The sequence below is a fragment of the Oryctolagus cuniculus genome, chromosome 2, assembly GCF_051225735.1.
Source record: "Oryctolagus cuniculus isolate XC-2025 breed Fujian yellow rabbit chromosome 2, ASM5122573v1, whole genome shotgun sequence".
Taxonomy (NCBI): domain Eukaryota; kingdom Metazoa; phylum Chordata; class Mammalia; order Lagomorpha; family Leporidae; genus Oryctolagus; species Oryctolagus cuniculus.
In genome coordinates this window covers 91,937,032-91,963,705 of record NC_142868.1, presented here as the reverse complement: position 1 = coordinate 91,963,705, position 26,674 = coordinate 91,937,032, and the positions used below count along the sequence as shown (strand labels likewise).

The 26,674-nt window shown below is 36.4% G+C and overlaps 1 protein-coding gene and 1 pseudogene across 1 annotated transcript in view; both read right to left on the bottom strand.

Moving 5' to 3' along the window:
* Window positions 1–26,674, bottom strand: part of LOC103352162 (disintegrin and metalloproteinase domain-containing protein 32) — a 191,886-nt gene that overhangs the window by 122,448 nt on the left and 42,764 nt on the right. Inside the window, exons 3-4 of the mRNA XM_089327036.1 lie at window positions 19,454–19,524; window positions 3,548–3,609 (exon numbers count right to left, since the gene is read on the bottom strand). Of these exons, the coding sequence (XP_089183162.1) occupies window positions 3,548–3,609; window positions 19,454–19,524 (133 nt within the window). The remainder of the gene's footprint in view (window positions 1–3,547; window positions 3,610–19,453; window positions 19,525–26,674) is intronic.
* Window positions 20,271–21,154, bottom strand: LOC100350360 (nucleophosmin pseudogene; annotated as a pseudogene).

Genomic DNA, 26,674 nt, shown 5'->3' with positions numbered 1-26,674 from the left:
TATATATAATAGAATATATATATATATAATATATAGAATATATATATCATATATTGTGTATATAGGTAATATATTCTATATATAGAATATATATTTTATATTGTATATATAGGTTATATATATTCTATAGAATATATATAATATATAGAATATATATATAGAGAGAATATATATAGATAGAATATATATATAGAGACTATATAGAGAGAATATATATATATATATATATAGAATATATACAGAGAGAGAATATATAGGAGAATGATAAAACTCCACTAATAGACTATTGAAACTCATGAAACTCATAACGAGCTTGGTAAAATGACAGAATATAAAATTAATGGACAAAAATCAATAGCCTTTGTAAACACATAAAATATTTGCTAACTAGGCAACTGTTAAAGGAATAATATCCAGGATCTATAAAGCAGTGAAAAAATTCAACAACAAGAAAACAAACAATCCAGTTAAGAAATGAGTGAAGGACTTGAACAGGAATTTTCAAAAGAGGAAATTCAAATGGCCAACAGACACATGAAAAAATGTTCAGGATCACTAGCCATCAGGGAAATGTAAATAAAAATGACAATGAGGATTTACCTCCCCCCAGTTAGAATGGCTCTCACAGAGAAATCAGAGAATTAAAAAAATAAAACAAATGCTGATGAGGATGTGTGAAAAAAGGTTCCCTAAACCACTGCTGGTGGGAATGCAAACTAGTACAGCCAGTGTGGAAGAGATTATAGAGATTCCTCAGAAACATGAAAATATATCTACCATATAACCCAGCAACCCCAACCCTGGGAATTTACCCTTCCAAAATAAATCAGCATATGCAAGAGTTATCTGTAACCACAACTTAATTGCAGCTCAGTTCACAAAAGCTAAGGCATGGAATCAAATGAGATATCCATCAAGTGATGACTGGATAAAAAAACATATATACACATGATGGAATATTACTCAGCCATAAAAAATATGAAATCCTGTCTGTGCAACAAATGGATGCTACTGGAAAACATTATATTAAATAAAAGAAGCTCATCCCCCCAAAAAAACTACCGTGTGTTTTCACTGAACTTGGTAAGTGATAGAATACAAATATGTGAGTGAAAATGACATTTTGAGAACTGATTCTTGTTTATAGCCCTTGCCTCAACTGTTATGGAACAGTGTTTTTCTTATTATTATGCTCTGAAATCTCCTCGTGGGGGTTAATTGTATGAGTATAAAATAAAATGAAAGTATGTTATTATAAAATTTAAAAGAAAGAATAAGAAAAAGGAGGAGGGAGGGTGGGAGAAAGGGTAGAGGGGGAATTGCCACTATGTTCCTAAATCTGTATATATTAAGTACTTATTTGTTCACCTTATGTAAGTAAAAATGTTTTTAAAAAGATGACTGCACTCAGTATCGGAATATTTGGGTTTGATATCCAGCTGTAGCTCCTCTCTTAAACTTTTGTTAATATAGGCATCAGTAACTGGATCAAGTTACTGGATTCCTGTCACCATATGGGAGAACCCGATTGAATTCTTGGCTCCTGGTTCTGACCTGACTCAGTCCCAGCCACTGCAGGCCCTTTGGGAATGAACCAGATGGCAGGGCTCTCTCACTGTCTTTCTCCACCTCCCTCCCTCTCAAATAAATAATTTTTAAAATTTTATTCCAAAGTATTTTATTTTTATATATTATAAATCAAATGTTTTCTTGATTTCTTTTTAAACTGTTCTTTTAGTGTAAAGAAACTGCTGGTTTTTGTAAGCCGAGTTTGTATCTTTACTGATTTATTTATTGGTTCCAACAGAGTTTTAGTTGGGCCTTTAAGATCATATGGAAATAGAAACACTTAGCTTCTTTCTTTCTCATTTGTATACCTTTCATTACCTTTTCTTGCTCAGTTTCTTTGTCTAGGACTTACAGTAATATGTTGAAGAAAACTGGTGAGAATAAACATTCCTATAGTGTTTCTAATCCATGTTTAAAAACTTTCAGCTTTTCACTATTGACGACCATGTTAGCCCCAGACTTGTCATATCCAGCCTTTATTGGGATGAGCTACATCCTTCCTATTCCAAATTTTTAGAACTTTTATAAAGAAAGGATTTTGAAATTTGCACCTCTCCACCATGTTCTAAATTAAATTACTCTCTTTTTCTTTCTGTAATTCTGTCAAACAAATAAATCTTAAAAATTAATTAATTAATTGAAGTGACTACCAACTGAGCATTACCTCGGCACATCCCATAGCACTTCATATATAGTTGTCTTCAACAGTGAGACCCTATATCCCTTGGTTGAGATCTCTCTCATTTGTCTGTCCCACTAAATTCTTGCAAGTACTATATCTAATGGGCCATCAAATCTCTTATTTTTATGCTGCCTTAGTATCCGCTAGAAAAAAAAAATCTACTTCTACATGGTAATAGTTGCTTATCACTAATTCTCTTATTAAGTTAGTTGCAACTGCTTCCTTATGGTTATTTGGCTATCCTAGCAATCATTCAGGAAACTTACCAAAACAATACTCACATGCCTTATCAATAGCCCAGGCTCCATTTTCTTTCTTAACACTGTTGATATTCCTGATGTGAAGTTCAAATGCAATGTGAGCCCTCCCACTTTTCCTCTTCAAAAGCTTGAGATTTGTCACCTACCATGTCCTCTTTTCCTTCTGTCTAAAAGAGTATGTTAACTCTCTTTTGGAAGAATTCTTTGACATCTAATACAGGGAATCACTTGGTTTACACCTTTCATCTTTCTCTAAAAAACTACCCCTCAACAAAATAATTTCTTGGTTTTTTCCATATAAAAATATTTTCCTGGTCATAAATGTCAATCTTAAAAAATAAATGTGTTCATGCAACCTTCCTGTTTCTCGTTTCTCTGCACAATATTTTCTATAAGCTTTTTTGTATACTTGCCTGCTTCAGTTCTCATAATTTGGCTCCTCCTAACAGAAGGATACCTAGTTCCACCCCAAAAATTTAATTGAAACTCTCTTCTTGAATGCCCTAAATTACTTCTAAGATAGCCTTTCTCAACAAGGTTTCTTCAAAGTGTTAAACCTCACAGAAAATTATTTCAATTATTTCTCAATTCTCTGAAGGGTAGCATATAGCTAGTACCATTTTCCATAAACTGTTCACCAGCCCCATGACAGCACAAAATCCAGTGGCTATATTAAAGAACTCACTCTACATCCTCATGGTGGTACAACCTCTCTAATAAAATCCTAAATAACAAAATCATGTGACGTAAAGCCTGATTATAGAGGGAATGCTGGTCTTGCCAAATTCATAACAAGCATCTCAGACTTCAGGTGATGAGGCCAGATTTCCGGTTGTTGTTGTTTTTTCTAACCTCTAGTCACAAAATACTACTTGGGACATTAGGCCTAAAATTTAAGTAACTCACGGGGATAAACTGGCCATCTAAGATAACTAAATTCTCAATAACAACTATATTTGCTGGTTTTCAATATACATTTTATTATAAATAAACAGCTTCATAAGAATAAATTTTAAAACTAAATAATAAAATTTACCTCTGCTTAAGGTGAACAGTATACAGTGTTTCATTTATTGGAATGATATAGGACATCTGATCCTAAAGAATCCAGAACAATTGTGTGAAACAAATTATTGTAAGAGGCAAACAGTAGCTTTATATAAAATCCCTCAAAGAATGCTTAAAAAGTCTTAATCAAAATGTTATAGACTATTTCTGATTTTAAAATCTGCCAACAAAATATTTTTAAATGTTGGATATTTGTAAATTATAGGATCCATTCTTACTATTTTCATAATATAAATTCAGTCGAAGAATTTATCTACATGTAAGTAAACTGTAACCTTCTTCTGAAAGAAAAGTCCATGTGTGGACACCAATTTAGGTGGTATCACTGGGATAATAGGCATTTACATAAATGAAACTTACTCTAATAGGCAGAAATATTATTTAGACACTTTCTTAAAAATTATCCCAAGGTTCATTGCAAGCTTCCTTTATTATTGAAGAAAAGATTCTTATCCAAAATTTGGTATTGTCTTTGAGTTTAAAAATAATGTTTTCAAGTTAGAACAAGCATGGCAATAGGCTGTGATAACTATAAGGAGGTGAACCTAAGTAATGATTCTATCCTGTAAAATGAAACATGTGAAAGTAAGAGAACATCAGTGAAAACAAAAACAAGTTAAAGATTATTAAAACTAAATTAACACAAATACTATAACACAGAAAAACATGAAATATGTAAGCATCCTAGGTCTGTGAAAATACAGAGCAGCCAAGATTCTATATAAACCAGTAGTAGCTGGTCAAGAATGAAACAAGAAAGTTAAAATCATGGATGATACATGAAGTGAACATCATGAAACTCCTGATAGCACTAAGAAGAAGAGCATTTCAGCTCTATGGTAATCTTCTCTACAGCATATAACCTCAGCCTAATCATGAGGAAATATCAGGTAAACCCAAATTTAGAGTCATTCTACAGAATATCTGACCAATACTCTTCAAAACTCTCAAGATTGTTAAAAAAAAAAAAGTGAAGACCAAGAAACAGTGAAAAGGAGATGGGCAGACATGACTTCTTGTCTCCTAGATTGGAATCAGGAACAGAAATAAGAAATTATGGTAAAAACTGATAAAGTCCAAATAAAGTTATATATAGTTAATATAGATAGTTAATTGCAAGGTGCCACTAATAATTTATTTATCTTTAAAAATGTATCCACATGGTTATATAACAATTAACATTACAGAAAACTGAGTGAACACTGTATGTGAGTTATCTGTAGATGTTTGCAATTTACCTACTAGTCTAAAATTGTGCCAAAATTTTAGAAGTTCATGGGAAACAAAGAGAATTAACAGGGAAACTGGAAGAAGGGAAAAACTACAGAGAAGAAATGCAAAAGGGAAGACCTTGACAATGAAGGAGCAGGGTATACTAGTTTCAAAATTTGCATTGGTAAAAAAATACTTCCTTGGTAAGTGCAATTTAAATGTGATAACTGAACACAGATTTTGGAAAAGTTTTACCTTTTGGTAAAGTAGACTGATGTTCAAGTGGTTCCAATATGTACTTCATAGATGAACAAATTCTCAAACAAAAACTTTGTAATTATTAAGATATTAGTGTGCTTCCTTTATATTTTTACTATGGGAGTTAGCATGAAATGTCTTTTTTCTGTTATTTTTCATGTTAATGTAATATTAATGCAAGTAGAACAGAGTTGATGTAGTTCAGATACAATTCTAAGAATATAAGGTTAATCAATTCCTCCCTCCCACCCTCCCCCACCCTCCCAACCTACCTCCATCCCTCTCCCCTTTTTTACTTCTTCTCTTTCTATGTCTATGTCTATCTTTCCTTGTAAGTTACATTTAAATTTATATGAAATTCAATGGTTTAATGAATTTCTCTGGTAAGTGAACAGCAATAAGTAAAAAGTAAAACCCTATTTCAGCAGGAATATTAGGCAATGACTATCAAAAATATCAAATGGAAAGGTGAACATTTCACCAATACACAGTAAATTTCAAAATAATCACAGATCATCAAAACTGTAAGAGTATAATATTCTTAACCAATGGCTTGACAAAAACATAAAACAAAGCATCACAAAAATATATTTGCAGCAATACTGATACAGTCATTTTATTTTTTTCTTTTAATTTTAGCTCCCACATACAAGGGAGAAATCTGGTATTTGTATTTCTCTGTCTGGCTTACTTCACTCAATATGATGTCTTTCAGCTGCATCTATTTTGTGAATTGTATAATTTCAGTTTTAATAGTTGAATACTATTCTAATTTTTATGTATATGCCTCCATGTCAGCCTCCATGCCCATTTTTTAATTTGATTTGGCCTATTTTTTTGATGTTGAATTTCTTGAGTCGCTGACATATTCTGGATCTTAATCCTTAATCAGATAGCATGCAAATACATTTGCCATTCTGTAGAATGTTGGCTATACTTAAGCTTCTGATTCTAATAAGATTCAGTATGTTTAGTTTTATTTCCTGTATGTTGGGGGTCTTACCCAAGAAGTTACCACCTAAACCAACATCTTAGAGTATTTCCTGTTAACTTTCTTCAAGTAATTTCATAGTCTCATGTCATAAACTTAGATCTTTCATCCATCTTGAGTTGACTTTTGTATATGGTGAGATGTATTGAATTAATTTCTATATATATATACTATATATAATATGTAATACATATATTATATATATGCCAGCACCACAAAATGAATATTTTATTCTTACTCACATGTATGATCTGTGCACTTTTGTCAAATATCAGTTGGCTATATGTATGTGGAATAATTCCTGGGCTCTCTGTTCTGTTCCACTGATCAATGTGTCATTTTAGAGATCTTTCATTGCTTTGATTAAGCTTATTCTTAAATATTTGATGTTTTTTCTGGTGGCAATTATGAGATTTCTTGATTTCTCTTTCAGTGAGTTCATCACTAGCATATAAAAATCTACTGTGTCTTCTATGTTTATTTTGTAACCTGCCATTATACTGAACTGGTTTATCAGTTCTAACAGCTTTTTGGTGGAGTGTTATGTTTTTCAATGTACAGCATCATCTTATAGGCAAACATGGATATTTTGACTTCCTCCTTTCCAATTTTGAGGCCCTTTCTCTTAATTGCTCTTGCTAATTCTTCCAGTTCTATATTGAGTAAGAGTGGTTTATTTTCATGTTGTATCGTTATTCAGTTTTCATAACACAGTGATACTTGCCTCATTGAAAGACTTACAAAGTTACATCTTATGCAATGTTTTGGAATAGATTGAGAAAAGCATTGAAGTTATTTCCTCTTGAAATATTTGTACAATTCAGTAGTAAAGCCATTAGGTTCTGGACTTTTACTTGAGAAATAATGTTGATTACTGCTTCAATCACATTGCTTGCCATGAGTAAGTTTAGCTTGTCTGTATCATCCAGATTTAAACGTGGTAGATTAATTTATCCATTTCTTTGAGGTTTTCCAGTTTGTTACCATATAGTTTCTCATAGAAGTTTCTTATGATCCTTTGTATTTCAGTGGTGTCATTGTAATATCTCCTGCAATTCTAATTTTTGTATTTTTCTATTTTTTCTCTTGTTAGTCTGGCTAATAGTCTATTTTGTGTATCTTTTCACATAATCAGCTTTTTGTTCTGTTGACCTTTGGTATTTGTTTAGTTTCAATTTCATTTATTTCCTCTTGTTCTTGGTATTTTAAACCTTTGTTATTCATCATTAGGTCATTTATTTGCCATATTTCCCTTTCTTTAATGTAAGTGCTTTATGCTGTAAACTACCCTGTTAAAACTACTTTAGCTGTACCCCACAAATTTTGATATGCTATGTTTTCATTTTCATTTATTCTTTTTTTAAACTTTTCTAGAGTAAGACATATATTTTTTAAAGATTTATTTATTTACTTGAAAGGTGGAGTTACAGAGGCAGAAAGAGGGAGAGGAGGAGGGGGAAGGGCAAAGGGAGGGGAGGGAAAGGGAGGGGAGGGAGGGAAGGAGAGAGGGGGAGAGGATCTTACAACTACTTGTTCACTCCCCAAATGGTCACAATGGCCAAAGCTGGGCCAATCTGAAATCAGGAGCCTGGAGCTTCTTCCAGGTCTCCCATGTGGATGCTGGGGTGCAAGCACATGGGACATTTTCCACTGTTTTTCCAGGCCATAGTAGAGAGTTGGATCAGAAGTCGAGAAGCCAGAATTGGAACTGGCGCCCAAACAGGACACTGGTGCCATAGGTAGAGGCTTAACCCACTATGCCACATCATCAGCCACTCATTTTCATTTAATTCAAGTAGGCTTATTTACTTTTAAATTTCTTAAATGACACATTGATCATTTGGTAGCATGTTAACTTCCATGTACTTATGAGTGTTCTTCTCTTCTTTTTGTTAAATTTTTATTTGACAGAGTTAGACAGTGAAAGAGAGAGACAGAGAGAAAGGTCTTCCTTCCGTTGGTTCATCCCCAAAATGGCTGCCATGGCCAGAGCCATGCTGATCCGAAGCCAGGAGCCAGGTGCTTCTTCCTGGTCTTCCATGCGAGTGCAGGCACCCAAGCACTTGGCCCATCCTCCACTGCCTTCCTGGGCCACAGCAGAGAGCTGGACTGGAAGAGGAGCAACCAGGACTAGAACCCAGCACCCATATGGGATGCTAGCACCGCAGGCAGAGGATTAACCAAGTGAGCCACGGCACCAGCCCCTTCTTGTTGTTAATTTCTAATTTTATTCCTTTGTTACCTGAGAAGACATCCAGTTTGATTTCAATATTTTTCAATTTACTGAGGCTGGATCTGTGGCCTAATATATGGTCTAGCCTAGAAAATGTGGGGTTTTTGTTTGTTTGTTTGTTTTTGTTCCAAAGAGACCATTTGGCTGAAATGTCCTGCAAATGTCTGTTAGGTCCATTTGCTCAATAGTATGGTGAAAATCCAATGTATCTCTATAGATTTTCTGTCCAAATGATGTTTCCATTGATGACAGTGGGGTGTGAAGCCACCCACTATTATTGTATTGGAGTCTATCTCTCCCTTTAGGTCATACATAAACACACACACACACACACACACATAATTGCTATAACTTCTTGCTGAATTGAACATTTTATCAAAAGAATTGGGGTCTTGAAATGTATTGCCTGTAGAGCTGAAGTTTTAGTTACATTAATCACTAGCTTAAGCAGGTAGTTTTATCTCATCACTCCTGTGCCAAGGTTTATTACCAACTCATAGACCGCTGCAGAATGACTGTCATTCCCTCTACTCCTTGTATGCCATTCCAGCACAAATGAAGCTTGTCTTTTTCCCAGGTACTAATCAGCACCACATCACCTGATTAGAAATGATTAACTATCATCTTCAGAGGCAGAGTCTGGGCAACTAGTCTTTTTAAACTAAGGGATGATAAGAGTGGAGGATATGGCCAGTATATAAATTTTTTTAGAAATCGATATTTTCTTTTTGTGGTCGCAAAGTCCACATCCAAGTAAGGGAGTCCTATCCAAGTAAGGGAGCCCAAATGATAATTTGGGGAGGGGGGAATTCCACATCCTTTTCTGGAGCCACTTTAAGGTGTGCTATTGGGGTGGCCAACATTGTGGCACAGTGGGTTAAGCTACCACTTGCAATGCCAGCATCCCATGTGGATGTCAGTTCAAATCTTGGCTGCTCCACCTCTGATCAGCTCCATACTAATGAACCTGGGAAACAAAAAGAAAATGGTCCAAGTCCTTGGGCTCTTGCACCCACATGGAACACCTAGAGGAAGCTCCTGGATCCTGGATCCTGGCTTTGGCCTGGCTCAACCTCGCCCATTGCAGACGTTTGGAGATTTAACCAGCAGATGCAAGATATCTTCTGTCTCAATCTCTCTCTCTCTCTCTCTCTCTCTCTCTCTCTCTCTCTCTCTCTTTCTCTCCCCTTATCCCCCTCTCCCTCTTTAACTATGCCTTTCAAATAAATAAAACAGGGAGTCACTATTGGGAAACATTCTGTACAAGGTAGTTTAGTTTTTAAGATTCCTTGTGAACTTTTCTGAAGAAGAAGGATGCCGGAGAGTGTGATAGTCCCATAACCCCCTTCAGCACCAATGACATAAAATGACTTCCATTAGCTGAATTAATCTTTTTGAACAGGCCAAATCTAGGTATGATTTGCTTTATTAACATCTTGACATTTTTACCACTGGCAGTTATGAAAGGGAGAATTTTCACCCAGCCATAGAAATGATCCAAAATTAGCAGCAAATATCTTGTCTTCCCACCTCAGGAATTTTTGAAAAGTGTATGTGACTACTTTGAAATTCCTTAACCAAGGAGGTTTTCTGTAGTTTGATTTTTTCCTATCTTTATTTTCTTTATTTATCCTCTAGCATTTTTTTTTTTTTTTTGCTAAACTGAGGCTGGAGCCTTAATGTTACTCTTGGGAATCTGGGATTAGGCTGTATAAATTTTTAAAAAGGTTTGTCAGAGATCTCATTTGCAATTTTGGGTTTTACAACTTTTTATAGAATTCTCTTTTTGGTGACCATTTACATGAACTACAGCCATATTCTGTGAGAAGTAAGAGGATTTTTAGGATTTTATTGCTTTCTCAAATACTAGGATTTTTTTTTCCTTACTGTTATAAGGGCTCTCTCTCTCCTGATTTTTTAAAGGTATGTACATTTAACTGTATTTAGATTCTGTATACGTAGTCCCTTTCTGACCCTCGAGGAGTTTTAATGCATAGTTGACAGCATACAATTACAGGTCTGAGTTGACCTACTGTTAGACAATCTTCTAGGCTCACATAATGATTGAGTGTTACCATAAATGAAAGAACAACCACTGTGCCTTTTTTCTCTATTACTCTATTACACTCATAAACAACCTCATCTCATTGTGTATTGCAGATTTCTATAAATCCGGTCTGTCCTTCCTATGATACTTTATGCTGTCTATGCAGTTGTGGTTTAACTTTGTTTTTGTCCCCTTTTCACAGAAAACTAATGGGAATTAAGTAGGTTATCTATTGTTAATAATAAATCATTACTTTTTAATAATATGGCCTCATACTTCAAAATTCAGGAGTCTGCCAGCCATCTCCCAGCCCTCTAGCTTAGGGGAGAGGGAGTGGGAAAGGGGAGGGTTGCGGGTGGGAGGGACGTTATGGGGGGGAAGCCATTGTAATCCATAACTGTACTTTGGAAATTTATATTCATTAAATAAAAGTTAAAAAAAAATTTTGACCTGAGGTGAAGTGTTCACTAACAGGGCTAGAGGTCCTGAAGAAACATCACCTTTCTGGTCTTTTCTACTAACAGGGCTGTCACTGCCACCATTTGTACACATTTAGACCATCCTCTTAAAAAGGGTCAAAGAAGTTTGGAAACAAAAACAACATGTTTTTTTTATCCTCATGTCTGAGTAAGTACCCCCAAGACCCAAATAGATCAAATGGTTTTTTGGAAAGTGGAGCCGTAACAAGGGCATGTTTTAATTATTTTACTCTTTGTTTAATGTTTTTTTTTAGACAATCGAATGGGTTCAGGATTTTTTTTAAACAATTTATGATATAGCCTTTATTTTTGAGCATATGTCAGCTCATATCCTGCAATAACTGGTCAGTCCCAAAAGCCTGTTTAGCTCCCTCACTGTTTGTGGCGGAGGCAGATTCACCACACCAGATATACTTTGGAGGTTCAATTTTGTCTTTGTTTTTTTGTTTGTTTGTTTCTTTTTCGTTGTTGTTTTGTTTCTTGGATTTTTTAATTATTAAGGTGTCCCAAATAGTTTACCTCTTTTTTTTCTTTATCAAACTATTTTGGAGACTAATAATCCTTTTTTTCCAAAAAGTTAAGCAGTCCACCTTAAGGAGTTTCCCACTACAAAGAAAAGGTTCCTTGTTTATTAGGTCCAAGAGATAAGCCCACAATGTGCCTTTTAAATCCACATTAAACCATTTCTCTTCCAATGGCATCTTATTAAGAAGGGTGTAAGGACTGGGCGCTACAGAGTGTTGGGCCTGGACAATTTGACTTATAGCTCTTAAGTCCTCCTCCCTTGTCACAAAGACTTGTTGTTTCTCTCTTAATAGTCTCTAAATTGATATTTTTACCCACCCATCAATCTTTCGTCATTTCTTTGTTATACCAGGCCAACTGTTGATTACAAAATTAACTTTTAATAGTCCTTGTCCCATTGGTTCTTCTGAATCCAACCCAGAGTACTTTTTCAAAGTTGACTTCTGAGTCTTTGTAGGAATACAGAGAATGTTTCTCACTGCTGTTGGACTACAAATGCCTTTGAGACATTTTGTGACCTGACAGGTATCTTCTCTTTCTTTTCTTTTAAATTTTTACTTAGTATCTGAGGTCTTGCATTTGGGTACAGTCACTGGGAAGAGGATGATGACGACAATGATTATTATTATCATTATTATCCCATTTGGGGATAATATTTGGAGGAAAAAACTTTTGGCCAAGTAAAACAACAATATGTAATCATAGATTTTTCCATTATTTTTAGACCAGGAGCACTGCCCCACAAAAGACCTCCACATTTCCCTAATACACTGTCCAAGGGAATGTTAGAGTATTTATCAGCCCCCTACCCACAGCAACTTCCTTGATTCTCTGGTATTCTCCCTGTGACTAAATTTTGTGTGCTCATCCCCCACTACTGGAGGTATTTGTATACCCCCAACACACCCCAAGACTTGTTTTATATTTATTAATTAACATTAGTGAGAGTTGGAATTCTCATCTGGTTGTCTATTGTAGTCAAAATTCTGTACACTTTTCTGGCAGTGAATTTGGCATATGGTGGCTTGACAGTGTTAAGGTATGTTCCTTTTGTACCCATTTTGCTTAAGGTTTTTAACATGAAAGGATGCTGTATTTTATCAAATGCTTTCTCTGCATTTATTGAGATAATCATGTGCTTTTTATTCTTCAGTGTGTTAATGTGATAGAACACATTTATTGATTTTTGAATGTGGAACCATCGATGCACCCTTGGGATAAATCACAGTTGGTCCTATTCGATGATCTTTTCAATGTGCTGTTAGATTCAGTTAGCTGTATCTTGTTGAGGATTTTTCTATCAATGTTCATCATGGATTTTGGTCTATAATTTTTTATTTGTTGCATCTTTTTGGAGTTATGGAATTAGGATGACCCAGGCATCATAGAAGAAGTCTGAAAGGATTTCCCCACTTTCAATTATTTTGAATACTTTAAGTAGAATTGAGATTAATTCTTTAAAAGTTTGGTAAAATGGGCCCGCGCCATGGCTCAATAGGCTAATCCTCTGCCTGCGGCACTGGCACACCAGGTTCTAGTCCCGGTCGGGGCGCTGGATTCTGTCCCGGTTGCCCCTCTTCCAGGCCAGCTCTCTGCTATGGCCCAGGAGCACAGTGGAGGATGTCCCAAGTGCTTGGGCCCTGCACCCGCATGGGAGACCAGGAGAAGCACCTGGCTCCTGGCTTCAGATCAGCGCGATGAACCAGTCGCAGTGCGCCTGCCGCGGTGGCCATTGGAGGGTGAACCAACGGCAAAAGGAAGACCTTTCTCTCCATCTCTCTCTCTCTCTCTCATTGTCCACTCTGTCAAAAAAAAATTTTTTTTAATAAAAATTAAAGAAAAAGTTTGGTAAAATGCATCAGGGAAGCCATGAGTTTTTCTCAGTTGGGAATGTGTTTATTACTAATTCAATCTGTCTTATTTAATGGTCTATTTAGGTTTTCTGTGTCTTCATGCCTTAATTTTGGTAAATTGTAAGTATCCAGAAATCTAAACATATTTTCTAGATTTGCTGATTTTTGGCCTTAAACCTGTTTGTAATAATTCCTAATAACCCTTTTTTTATTTCAGAGGCATCAGTTGTAACATCTACTTTCTCATCTCTGATTTTATTAATTTGGGCCTTCCCCCATTTTTGGCTAGTTGGGCCTTAGTTTGTCAATTTTTGGTTCTATTTTTTTTTCCAAAAAACCCTGTATTTCACTGACCTTATGTACAGTTCTTTTTTGTTTGCAGTTTTATTTCTTCTCTATTTTTTATTTTTTATTTTCTCCTACTAATTTGGGGTTTATTCTGTTATTATTTTTCTAGGTTATTGAGATGCACTGTTAGATCTGTTATTTAATATTTTTCCAATTTCTTGATGTAGGCACTAATTGCTATAAATTTTCCTCATAATAATGATTTTGCTGTATTCCACAAGTTCTGTTATGTTCTGCTGTCTTCTTCATTTGTTTAAACTTTTTTATTTCCCCCACCCCCTTTTTTTGTTTTTTGACAGGCAGAGTGGACAGTGAGAGAGAGAGAGACAGAAAGAAAGGTCTTCTTTTTCTGTTGGCTGACCCCCCAATGGCTGCTGTAGACACTGCGTTGATCTGAAGCCAGGAGCCAGGAGCCAGGTGCTTCTCCTGGTCTCTCATGCAGGTGCAGGGCCCAAAGACTTGGGCCATCCTCCACTGCACTCCTGGGCCACAACAGAGAGCTGGACAGGAAGAGGAGTGACTGGGACAGAATCTGGCACCCGACCAGGAATAGAACCCCGGGTGCCGGTGCCGCAGGCAGAGAATTAGCCTATTGAGCCATGGTGCCGGCCTTTATTTCCCTTTTGATTTCTTCTTTGACCCACTGTTCATTTAGTAGTTGTTTAGTGTTGTTCTGTCACCATGAATCTGTATACTTTCTAGAGTTTCTTATTTTTGTTCATTTCCATCTTCATTCCATGGTTCTCAGAAAATATACATGTTATGATTTCATTTTTGTAATTTGTTGAGACTAGCATTTGGACTAGCATATGGTCAATCTTAGAAAATGTTCCATGTACTGATGAATGTGTATTCTACAGCTGTGGGATGAGGCATTCTATAGATATCATTTAGATTCATTTGGTCAATAGTGTCAACTAGTTTTGTTGTTTCCTTATTTTTTATTTTATTTTATTTTTTTGCCTAGTTGATCTATACATTGATCAAAGTAAGGTGCTGAAATTCCTCATTATTCCTGTATTGGAGCATATGTCTCCCTTTAGGTCCATTAAGATTTGTTTTAAGTAGCTGAGTGCTCTAGCATATACATAAAATGCATATACATAAATTCATCTACATTTACTATAGTCCCAATAATCTTTTGAGCTGATCCCTTAATCATTTTATAATAACCTTGTCTCTTTGCACAGTTTTTGTCTTCAAGTCTATTTTGTTTGATATTAAGAAAGCTACTCCAAGCTTGTTTTTCTTTTCCATTTGCAAGGAATCTTTCCATACTTTCACTTTCAATCTGTGCATCTTTATTGTACGTTGTGATTCCTATAGGCAGCATATAGATGGGCTTTGCTCTCAATTCATTCAACCAGTTTGCATCTTAATTGAAGACTTTAGTCCATTTACATTCAAATTTATTATTGATAAGTAAAGATGTGGTCTTGTCATTTTTCTGTGAATATTCCTTTTGCTTGATTTGGATCTGCTTTGTACCGTTACCAGGAGGTTGTCTGCTTTCACATTCTTGCATAATGCTGGTTATGCTTCTCTGTTTCTTGATATATAGCACATCCTTTAAAATCATTTGTAAGGATTGCCGACTGATGAAAAATTCTTTCAATTTCTGTTTATTCTGGATGGCCTTTATTTCACCTTCATTTATAAATGAGAATTCTTTCAGGTATATTATTCTGGAATGACAGTTTTCCTTTAAGGACTTGGTCTACATCTCTCCATTCTGTCCTAGCATGTAGGATATTTGCTAAGAAATCTGCTGTCAATTTAATTGAAGATCATTCAAAGGTAATCTGGAATTTCTCTCTTGCACATTTTTGAATATTTTCTTTATGTTTTATTTTTGAAAGTTTGAATAAAATGAGTCACGGTGAAGACTTCTCTAATCAATTCTATGTGGAGTTCTATGTGTTTCCTGTACTTGGATGTTCATATTTTTTCCAAATCAGGGAATTTTCTGATAGTATTTCACTGAATATATTTTCTTTTTTTAACTTTTATTTAATGAATATAAATTTCCAAAGTACAGCTTAGCTTATGGATTAAAATGGCTTCCCCCCATAACGTACGTCCCTCCCACCCGCAACCCTCCCCTTTCCCACTCCCTCTCCCCTTCCATTCACATCAAGATTCATTTTCGATTCTCTCTATATACAGAAGATGAGTTTAGCATACATTAAGTAAAGATTTCAACAGTTTGCTCCCACACAGAAACATAAAGTGAAAAATACTGTTTGAGTACTAGTTATAGCATTAAATCTCAATGTACAGCACACTAAGGGCAAAGATCCTACATGAGGAGTAAGTGCACAGTGACTCCTGTTGTTGACTTAACAAATTGACACTCTTGTTTATGGCCTCAGTAATCACCCTAGGCTCTTGGTCATGAGCTGCCAAGGCTATGGAAGCCCCCTGGGTTCACTGACTCTGATCATTTTTAGACAAGGCCATGGTCAAATTGGAAGTTCTCTCCTCCCTTCAGAGAAAGGTACCTCCTTCTTTGATGACCCATTCTTTCCACTGGGATCTCACTTGCGGAGATCTTTCATTTAGGTTTTTTTTTTTTTTTCTTTTCCCCAGAGTGTCTTTTGGCTTTCCATGCCTGAAATAGTCTTCTAATCAATTATTTTTCACTTTTCAGGAATGTCTTTCAGGAATGCCTAAGGCACATATATTTTTATTTATTTTATTTTTTTATTTTTATTTTTTACAGGCAGAGTGGACAGTTAGAGAGAGAGAGAGAGAGAGAGAGAGAGAAAGGTCTTCCTTTGCCTTTGGTTCACCCTCCAATGGCTGCCACGGCCAGCACATTGCGGCCAGTGCACCGCGCTGATCCGAAGCCAGTAGCCAGGTGCTTCTCCTGGTCTCCCATGGGGTGCAGGGCCCAAGCACTTGGGCCATCCTCCACTGCACTCGCAGGCCATAGCAGAGAGCTGGCCTGGAAGAGGGGCAACCGGGACAGAATCCAGCGCCCCAACCGGGACTAGAACCCTGTGTGCCGGCGCCGCTAGGTGGAGGATTAGCCTATTGAGCCGTGGCGCCGGCCTTAAGGCACAATATTTTGTTGTCTCATGGTATCCCAAAGATCCTGAACACTGCTTTTACTTTTTTTAATTATTTTTCTTCTTTTTTTTGTCTGAGATATTTCAAAAGTTTTGTCTTCCAGATTAGATATTCTTTGTTCTGCCTCAACAAGTCCATTCAATAGGCTTTCCACTGTATTTTTCATTAGGCATATTAATTGCTTCATTTCTAATATTTCAGTTTCATTTTTATTTAACATTTCCAAGCTGAATTTCTCAACCATGTCATTCACAATTTCAATTAAACCATGTAATTGCTTCTTGATTTTTGAGTAAATGTACATTCCTTTGAATTACTTTTTAGGCATTTCATCAATCTCCTCATCTCAGCAGTCTAATATTAAAGTACTACCATGCTCCTTTTGGGGAGTCCTATTTTCTTCCCTGTTCATTTTTCTTACATTTCTATGCTTCCTTTTACACACTGCAGAAACACTTGTTGATATCTCCTCTGAAGTGTTTTTTTCAGCATGTGCCTCTAGTTGTTGTGGCATGCCAGTGCCTTCAGGGGATATCCAAAGGTATATGCTGGATGGAGCCAGGGATCTCTGGCCACCATTTTTGGGTGGGGCAAAACTTCAGGATAACACCCAAGTTATGCATGGCAGCTCTCCTCTGTACTCCACAGGGGAGAGGAGATGAACACTCTGGTTGGTGTGATCACTGTCTCTGCCCTTCTCCATGCCAACATGAGCCTCTCTGTGCCTGTACTCCCCACTCCCTGTCACATGAACCACACAATGAAGCTATGTACCCTGCAGAGTGAGCATGGAGCACTTTGCAATGTCCACTTTGAGTACTCAGGGACTTCTGAGCTTCTGGAGTAGTGTTCAGGAATTGTCCAAAGACTCAGCCACACCCCATACCCATGTCAGTTTCCCAGCCTATCACAGTCACAGGATTCACAGAGTCACAGGTTGCAGGGCTCCCCACACAGGCTGCAAGGAATCTTTCTCTGGCCTGTGAACCTGCACACCCAGAGAGAAAGCCACCCTGTCCCTGAATCTCATGCTTGGTTGGGAAGAGTTGAGGGGAGTAACATGCCAAGTAGGCACCTACTCCACCTCCACCTAGACTCAGTCACTAGAGACTGCAGAGTTCTCCCTCTAAAAAATCCACCAGGTCGCATGGCATCCTAAAGCCTCCAGTCACCCTAATCTGGGAAGATGGCACAGCCCCCAGTTTGCACAGTGCCCTGTTATGGGGAGGGGGTGATACAATGTGCCCTTCCTTCACAGAGTTAAATGGGCAATCTGCCCCTGCCAACTCATCTGTCTAGACTCAAGGATAGTGGGGACTATGAAGCTCTCCTTCAGACAAGATCACCAGTGGAGCACAGTCCTCTGCAAGCTCCTCCCACATCACATGGAAAGATGACCTCTCCAATAGACCACAGAAGTCACTGCTGGTGACCTGAGAGCTTCTCTGTCAGGTGGCGGCTTTATCTGCTACACCACAGCACCGGACCCCAGATCCTCTTATTTCTGCAAATTTTTCAATGAAACTTCTCTCTAAATCAAAGAGTCTCCCAGGAACACATATCTTTCCTGTGTTTCTGATATCTTTCTTAGATTGAAATCAGCACATCTCTTCCCTATTCAGTCATCTCAGATGATGAACCCAAGACATTACTAGTAGTCTTGTAAGGGTGTCTGATAAGCTGGCACACCCAGGCCAATTACAGCAAGCATTATGAAGATGAAAAGTCTCAAACTGAAGAAAAATAATTACAAATTGTGTGCTTCATAAAGAACATGTATCTAGAACATATGATTTCTAGAATTCAAAAATACAGAATTAAACAACCCAACTTTACAGTGGATGAATACAACAGAAAGTTCACCAAAAAGATAGAATAGCTAAATGGGCCCATTAAAAAAGGCTCAACTTAATTATACATCAGAAAAATGTTTACCACTATACTCCACTAAAATAATCTTTTAACCCAAAAGACAACATCAAATGTTTAAAAGTATGCTACAAAAAATTCAGATGTTGCTGATGTGAAATGCATATTGGCAGATTCACTATAGAAAACAGTGTAATGATTTCTAAAAATATGAAACACACTCTGACCACGTGTCACATTAATTTCACTCTGAAGAATATATACAAAAGAAAGAACTAATTTGTATGGACAGAAAACACATCAGTAGTTTCCAAGGGCTAGGAACAAAGGACAGAGATGAACTTAAATGGGCATGAAGGAACTATTTGGGGCAATAGAAATGTTCCACAACTGGATTGCGATCATGTTCTTACACTGTACTTAGAATTAGTGATCATTTAGCTGTGCACCTACAATGAATGGGTTCTGTGGTATGTAAATTATAGCTCAATAAATGTTAACATTAAAGTATTATTAAAATGGCCACTTATAAGACAGCCTCACTTAATTGTACCTTTTATCTCCCATCAAAATTCACATGGAATATCCACAGAAATATCTGTTCAACAAATAAATGAATAAAGTATTTCCTTTTCCACTAAAAATAATAATGAAAGGGTCTCAAGTAAAGTCAGATGCAAAGGAGAAGACTGAGGAACAAGGTTTGAGCTAAATGTTACTCTTCTTGCATCACTCTCTTCATCAGACTCTCCTAGCTATCATTCCAATAACACACTTAATTTTTCTATAATACCAAAATGACAGATAGTATACAAAACAGATAATTTTGACTTATACATTTGCTTTGCTATCAAAACTTTAAATTCCTTACTAATAGTAATTTTAAACACATACATACAATAATATGGCTGATATATTTTATAACTATGTAAAAAATTGAAATTCCACATAATTTAGGGAGAAAAAAATATTCCTTACGTATCTTACTTTGAATTTACCACTGGCATTTGCTTGGATTTTCTCTGGTAATATGATTTGTAGAAATGAATTTAGCGAATCTGTAAAAAAAATTTTTTTAAATAATAAGAACCTGTCTTAAATTTGACTATCTATTCAGTTTCTTTTTTTATTTTATTAAAATACTGAGTTTATTTCATATGTATATTTGTCTCTCCACCATTTTCACATCTGACCACTGCTACTACTGTGTCCTATGATAACATTCCATACATACTTGAAACCAAGCAAAGGATGGAGTTCCTTCTTGAAAAACTAAACAGGTATTTTGGACAACACATTCTTGGCAACGGAACCTGGACAACATTTATCAAACACAGTAGGGAAAGTTCTCACTCTGCATTATAAAAAGGACAGCCAGATATCAACTGTTACAGAAATGAAATAAGATGGAAAATTTTTTTTTAACTTTTATTTAATGAATATACGTTTCCAAAGTACGAATAATGGATTACTATGGCTTCCCCCCCATACCGTCCCTCCCACCCACAACCCTCCCTTTTCCCACTCCCTCTCCCCTTCCATTCACATCAAGATTCATTTTCGATTATCTTAATATACAGAAGATCAGCTTAGTATACATTAAGTAAGGATTTCAACAGTTTGCTCCCACACAGAAACATAAAGTGAAAAATAATAGATGATTTTTTTTTTAATGATGATGAAATCAGATCAGACCTATTGTCATGTTTAATCCCAGTGAGAGTCAAGTTGGGAGTTGATAGTTTCTTTTTTTTTTTTTTTTTTTTTACAGAGGATGATGGAAAATTTTAACAAACTGTTGAAACTATTTTCTTAAAGAGACTTCCTCCACTGCCAAAGCTCTTGAATAGCCTCCTGGTCAGTCATCTGGAAGCAATTCTTCACATAATTGATGAATTTGGCTTCCACTTTGGGAAGAGAACCACCTTTTTCTATACTTGCTTGCATTTTTGCTTTTAATGTCTTCTATGAAAGTAGGTACTTTTGGTGTTTTAGGAGTTTTTTCCTGTTTTTTGAAGGATTCTTGACCTTTTGATCTTGGTGTTGATGGTTTTGAGTCTTTCCCATTCTGGTTTGATTTCTGTGCATTTTTGGCTGGGGTATCTCGTATAGATTTCTTCACTGGAGCTTTTTCTTCAGTTTCCTCATCATCAAAATCATCATCATCATCATTATCGTCATCATCTTCATCATCATCTTCAGCAGCAAGGTTTACTTTTTTCTGTGGTACCTTGCTGCCACCTCCAGGGACAGATCGTTTTCCAGATATACTTAATAGCCTCACATCCTCTTCCTCTTCTGACTCTGCATCTTCCTCCACAGCTACTAAGTGCTGTCCGCTAATATGCACAGGCCCTGAACCACACTTCCACCTTAAGACCACAGGTGGTATTATTTCAAAGCCCCCAAGGGAACTGTTGGCTGTACAGACATGTTCAATGTTGCCAGTGTGACTTTAATAGGGCTGCCTGCGTAATTCATTGCGTCTGCTTCAACAATGTGCAGTTCATCCTTGGCACCAGCGCCTAAACTGACCGTTCTTAAAGATAACTGGTGCTCATTTTCATCATTGTCCACTTTAAAGTGATAATCTTTGTCAGCCTTTAGTTCACAATCGAAAAGACAGTTCTGGGGCCTCAGGGGGCTCATGACCATGTCCATCAAATCTTCCATGAGGCGGAGGAACCAACTTGGGTGGGAGAGAAAGCAGACAGAGATTAGATGCCCACTGCTGCAAAGAACAGCCACACAGGACGGAATCACGCCAGAGGTCTATTCAGTTTCTTTCATAAGATTTGCCTATGAAAGTATTGGTGGCTCATCATTATGTATTCATTTTACTTTTTACTCATTGAATTCTTTATTCAGTGTAGCATTAAGCCTTTGACTATAATGTAAATTAATAATATGTTATCTCAAAAATTAGAAAGTGGGAGAGGTAGAAAAGGATGGAATGAAGATGGAAGGAAGGAAGGGAAATATAATACTCTTAGAATTACATCTATAAATGACATCAAATCTGTTCTCTGTTCACTACTATGAAATCAACATGAGAACTGGTGAGAATTATTCTGTAGTAATAATCATGCATTTTCTCTGAGGACCTAATACATTAATAAATTCCCTTAAAAATAAAAACTAAGGGGAAAAACTTAAAATATCTAATTTGAAAACACATGAAATAATTATGAAAGATTTTTTTAAAGTGCAAAGAGCAAGTATTCAACCTATATAAAATTTGCTATTCTTGAAGAAAAACAGAACAAGTAGACAAAAAAATCAATGACATACATCAAAAAATTTCATGGGGGAAGAAGTTAAGCTAGCAAGTGCAAGTCCTGGCTCTGGCTTCAATTCCAGCTTCCCACCACTTCAGACCCAGAGAGGTAGCAAGTGATATGTCAAGTTGTCAGGTCCCTGCTACTTACATGGAAGACACAATTTGATTTCCTGGCTCCCAGTTTTAGTCTCTGCCTAGCCCTAGTCATTTTAGACACTTGGAGAATGGACAGGAGCTTGCTCTTTCTGTCTCTCTGCCTCTCAGATGGTATTAAAAACCAATAAAGAGTACTTTCCTGAAATAAAGGATTTGAAATAGACACTTCGTTTTAGGAAACTCTGATAACAATTAAAACCATGTAGAATTACACCAAAGTGATTGGCATTCTAAGATAAACAATCCTAGAGAAACATAAGCAAAAATAAAATTTGGTGTGAGGAGAAAAAAGCAGGCTAGCTTGAGAATTCGTAAATGCAGTAATCAATGTTAAAATGCCAAAGAATAATGTCTTATTTACAAAAGAGTTAAGCTTTGATTATAAAGTAAATTGAAAGAATGTCATTGTAAAACTTAAAATAAGAACAGAAGGAAGAGGCAGGTTGACAGTGGGGTATTAGGGTAGAAAATATTATGCTCTTAAAACTGTATATATGAGGGGCCAGTGCTATGGCACAGTGGGTAAAAACCTCAGCCTGCAGCACTGGCATCCCATAGGGGTGCAAATTGGAGTCCTAGCTGCTTCATTCAGCTCTCTGGTATGGCCTGGGAAAGCAGTAGAAGATGGCCCAACTGCTTGGGCCCCTGCACCCCTGTGGGAGACCCGGAAGAAGCTCCTGGCTCCTGGCTTCAGATCATCACAGCTCTGGCCATTGCAGTCATTTGGAGAGTGAATCAGCAGATAGAAGATCTCTCTTTGGCTTTACTTTTCTATGACTTTTTTTTTCTTTCAAATAAATAAAATAAATCTTTTAAAAAAATACTGTACATATGAAATACATGAAATTTGTTCCCTTTATATAAATAAAAAGTAAAGTTGGTAAAAGAAAGTGAGAACCCAAAAAGTTTATTTTCAGCCAAATTGCTATTCAACTATAAAGGCCAAAGACAGATAGGTACAAGCAACAACTCAAGTAAAATACTACATATATGCCTGTTACAGAAGGCAGATAACTGTCTCACAGAAAATCTATCAGTAGAGTTGGAGTAAAAGGCCTAGTGATAGGCACTAAGTATACTTAAATACAGAATAAAACTGAAAGCTAAAGCAATTGTACAAACCATATTTATATAATAGATGCAATGTCAGAAAATTATGCAGACATAATATGACATAGTAAGTACAACAATTTTGTACATATCCAACAACATAGCAACAGAAGAAGCAGCACATACAAGCATACTAGTTTTCTTACATGTACAAGTGGTCAAAAGTGACTTAAAATTACCTAAAAGGCAATCTATAGAAGTGAAATTGACACTTTGAGAAGCAATGCCTTTGAACAGCCCTTGTCAGGACTATTGAGGAACAGTTTTGGTTTTTTTTCCCCATACTAGTTGTTGAACTTCTTACTTAACATAGAATTAATCACATGTATATAAAGTTAATTGAAAATAGATCTTAGTGAAAAATAAGAATGGGAATAGGAGAGGGAAGAGGAGAAGTGGGAGGGCAGATATGGTGGGAAGAATCACCATGTTCCTCAAGTTTTATTTATGAAATGTATGAAGTTTCTATTCCCTTAGGTTTCTGGGGGGGGGGGGGAGAAAATAAGCATATGAAGCTACGAAGCAGCATACTGTTTCATGGCATAAAGTTACAGAACAACTAAAAGAAAAATAATCATAATCATGTAGTAAAAGGGACAAGGAGGTACAAAGAAGTCATAAGATATCAAATTTCCTAATTATTCATGGTGAAGAATTATTAGTTATTGCCTAAATAAAGGATTACATTTATTATATAAAACACTCTAATCATTCCAAATTAAAAGCATCTACAAGGTACCTAGAAAATAAACCCAAAACATTGCAGATTTATATGCTAATTTTTAAACATGACAAAAGCATTAAATTAGGTAATTATCACACAAATAAGAGGCAGTAAAAGTCAAAGAGCTCCATTATTTTAATACATTAAAGTGACTAAAAGAAAGACTCAGACTAGATACACAAAAATTGAAATCCAATTACTCACACCTGTGTAATATCAAACGTTGACTCTAAGTTAATACTAATTTTTGAGGCCTAAAATACTTAAGGTCTTAATACTTGCTTATGAACACTTGCTTATGAACACTTGGGTGATGAATGGAATTTAGGTTCTTATAGCTATGAGAGCACCCAGGGGTCACAAATCCATCCGATCATAATTTAATGAAACAGTTTGTGTAAACAGAGCAGTGACTTTCAGAATGCACACTTTACCTGACGAAAAGAGAAAGGGTTATTATGAAATGGATGGACAAATGGGAACCCCTGAATATCATCTCTACCATTAACAAAACATTACACAAAAAGTCCTTCTATATACAGAAATTAGTCCCATTATGATGGAAAAATATATGCAAGAGCAGTGATTCTCATTATAGTCCCAAACATTATTTGCTTGCTCTACAAAAACAACATACATGCAACAAACAAATGGCAATGAATTTCCTTGAGTTTAATCAGGTATTAACTGCAATAACAGATATTATTCCAAATATGGACTGAAACAAATGAACCCACACACTAGCACCTATATGGACCACTGACAGAAAAAGTTGCTGTTTTCTCTATCATAATAAGCAGAGGCTTTTAGTTTGCATTTTTGCTTCACAGTGATGGCAGTATACCTGCACTCTCTTGCCTCATGACCTTGTTAAATCTCTGATTTTGATTCTAACTGGACACTAAACATCTCACTATCTGTGGCTGACAGAATGCTGGCCTTTTAAAGATCTACATACAAATCCCCAAATCTTTTGGATATGTTGTTACATGGCAAATACCATTAAGATAGTAAATCACCTGATCTTAAAATAAGATGATTATCTTGGAGTATCTTAGGGGTGAAAAGTGTCATTAAAGCAGAAGAGAGAAACAGAAAAAAGGCAGTGTTATAATGATTCAGCCCAATAGTACTGCATTTGAAGGTGAAGGAAAGCAGTTTCAAGCTAAGGAATATGGCCAGCCCCTAGAAGTTGGAAAAGGCATGAAAACAAATTCTTTATTAGAGCATTCAGAAGAACACAGCACCCCCAATTCCTTGATTTGGACCCACTATACTTTAACTTTAGACTTATGACCTACAGAACTGTTTAAAGCACAAGTTTATGGTAATTTTTTACATCATCAACAAGAAACTAATATGCCCATTCAGAAGAAACTGGAGTACATTCATAATATCACGCCTCTGAGACCTGAATAAAGTAACAGGTGTCTCATTTGTCTTTATAAGAAGAAGTATATCAGAGTCTTAATTAAAGATATACATATACCACACAGAGAAAATCAGTTTATAATGATCAGGTGGTCTAGACTGCACTGGAAAGTATCCTTCTCCATACTAAATGATGAGGCGCAACACTTTGTAGATCACTTTGGAATTTCAAAGCAACCTGTATCACATACAGCTTTGTTGCTTTGACCCTATAATGACAAACCAGAGGCTTCTCGATTTATAGGTAGCCTAAGTAAGAGAAGGCTCTTCAGTTGATATAGGCCACTGTGCAAGGAGCTCTACTGGTTTTCCTTTACAGCTAGGAGAAAAAAGAGCTCATGAAAAGACTGACTGAAATGTTGAAGAATGCCTGTTAGGCCTCTTTAGTGGAATCCCAGAAAAGCTCCCAACAGTTTTGAACCAAGGAAATATCCTCAATTGTACATATAGTGGGTTGGATACTGCCCTCTCAAAATAAGTGTCTAACAAGAATCGGTTCATGTATACTTATTTGGAAAATAAGTCTTTGCAAGCTATAATTAAATACAGGTCATGAAATGAGAGGATCATGGATTAGGGTGGACCTTAAATCCAATGACAAGCATCTTTATAAGTAAGAGAAGAGGAGAAGACACACCGAGTAAGAATAACATGTCTACAATCCAAGGATTGATAAAACTATCAGAAACTAGGGGTCAGGCATGCAATGCATGATCCAACCAAGTTTCCAAAAGGAACCAACACTACGAATCCTTTGATTGTATACATCCAGTCTCAAGAACTGTGAGAGAGTACATTTCTGTTATTTTAAACCACTCATTTGGTGGTTCATTATAACAGGAAAAAGGGAAAAATACAGCATATATCTCTTCAAGTATTTTTTTTCTTTTAATAATGCTTCTGGCCCAATATTGGACTGTGATAGCAACTAAAACTCATACAATATGATACTATATAATTTGCAACCCAGGCCACACTTCACAAACTGACATTTTCAGGCACTCCCAGGAGTATTCATCAAATGGAACAGTTATATGTAGGGCAACATTTTAAAAGTTCTTGAGGGGCCAGTGCTGTGGTGCATAAGCTAAGCATCTGCCTGTGGTACCAGCATCCTATATGGGCACAGGTTGTGTCCCAGATTTGTGTCCCTTCCAATTCAGCTCTCTGCTATGGCCCAGGAAAGCAGCGGAAGATGGCCCAATTGCTTAGGCCTCTGCACTCACATGGGAGACCCAAAAGAAGCTCCTGGCTCCTGGCTCCTGGCTCCTGGCTTTGGATCGGCTTAGCTCCAGCCATCGCGGCCACATAGGGAGAGAACTAATGTATGGAAGACCTTTCTCTCTGTCTTTCCCACTCTCTGTCTTTACCAATCAAATACTAAATAAATAAAATCTTTAAAAAAAACGAAGTTATTGCAAGCTTCAGGTGGCATAAATGGATGATCCACAGTCCACTAACCTTACACATCAATCTCTCAACCATCATTTATTGTTTCCTATGACAA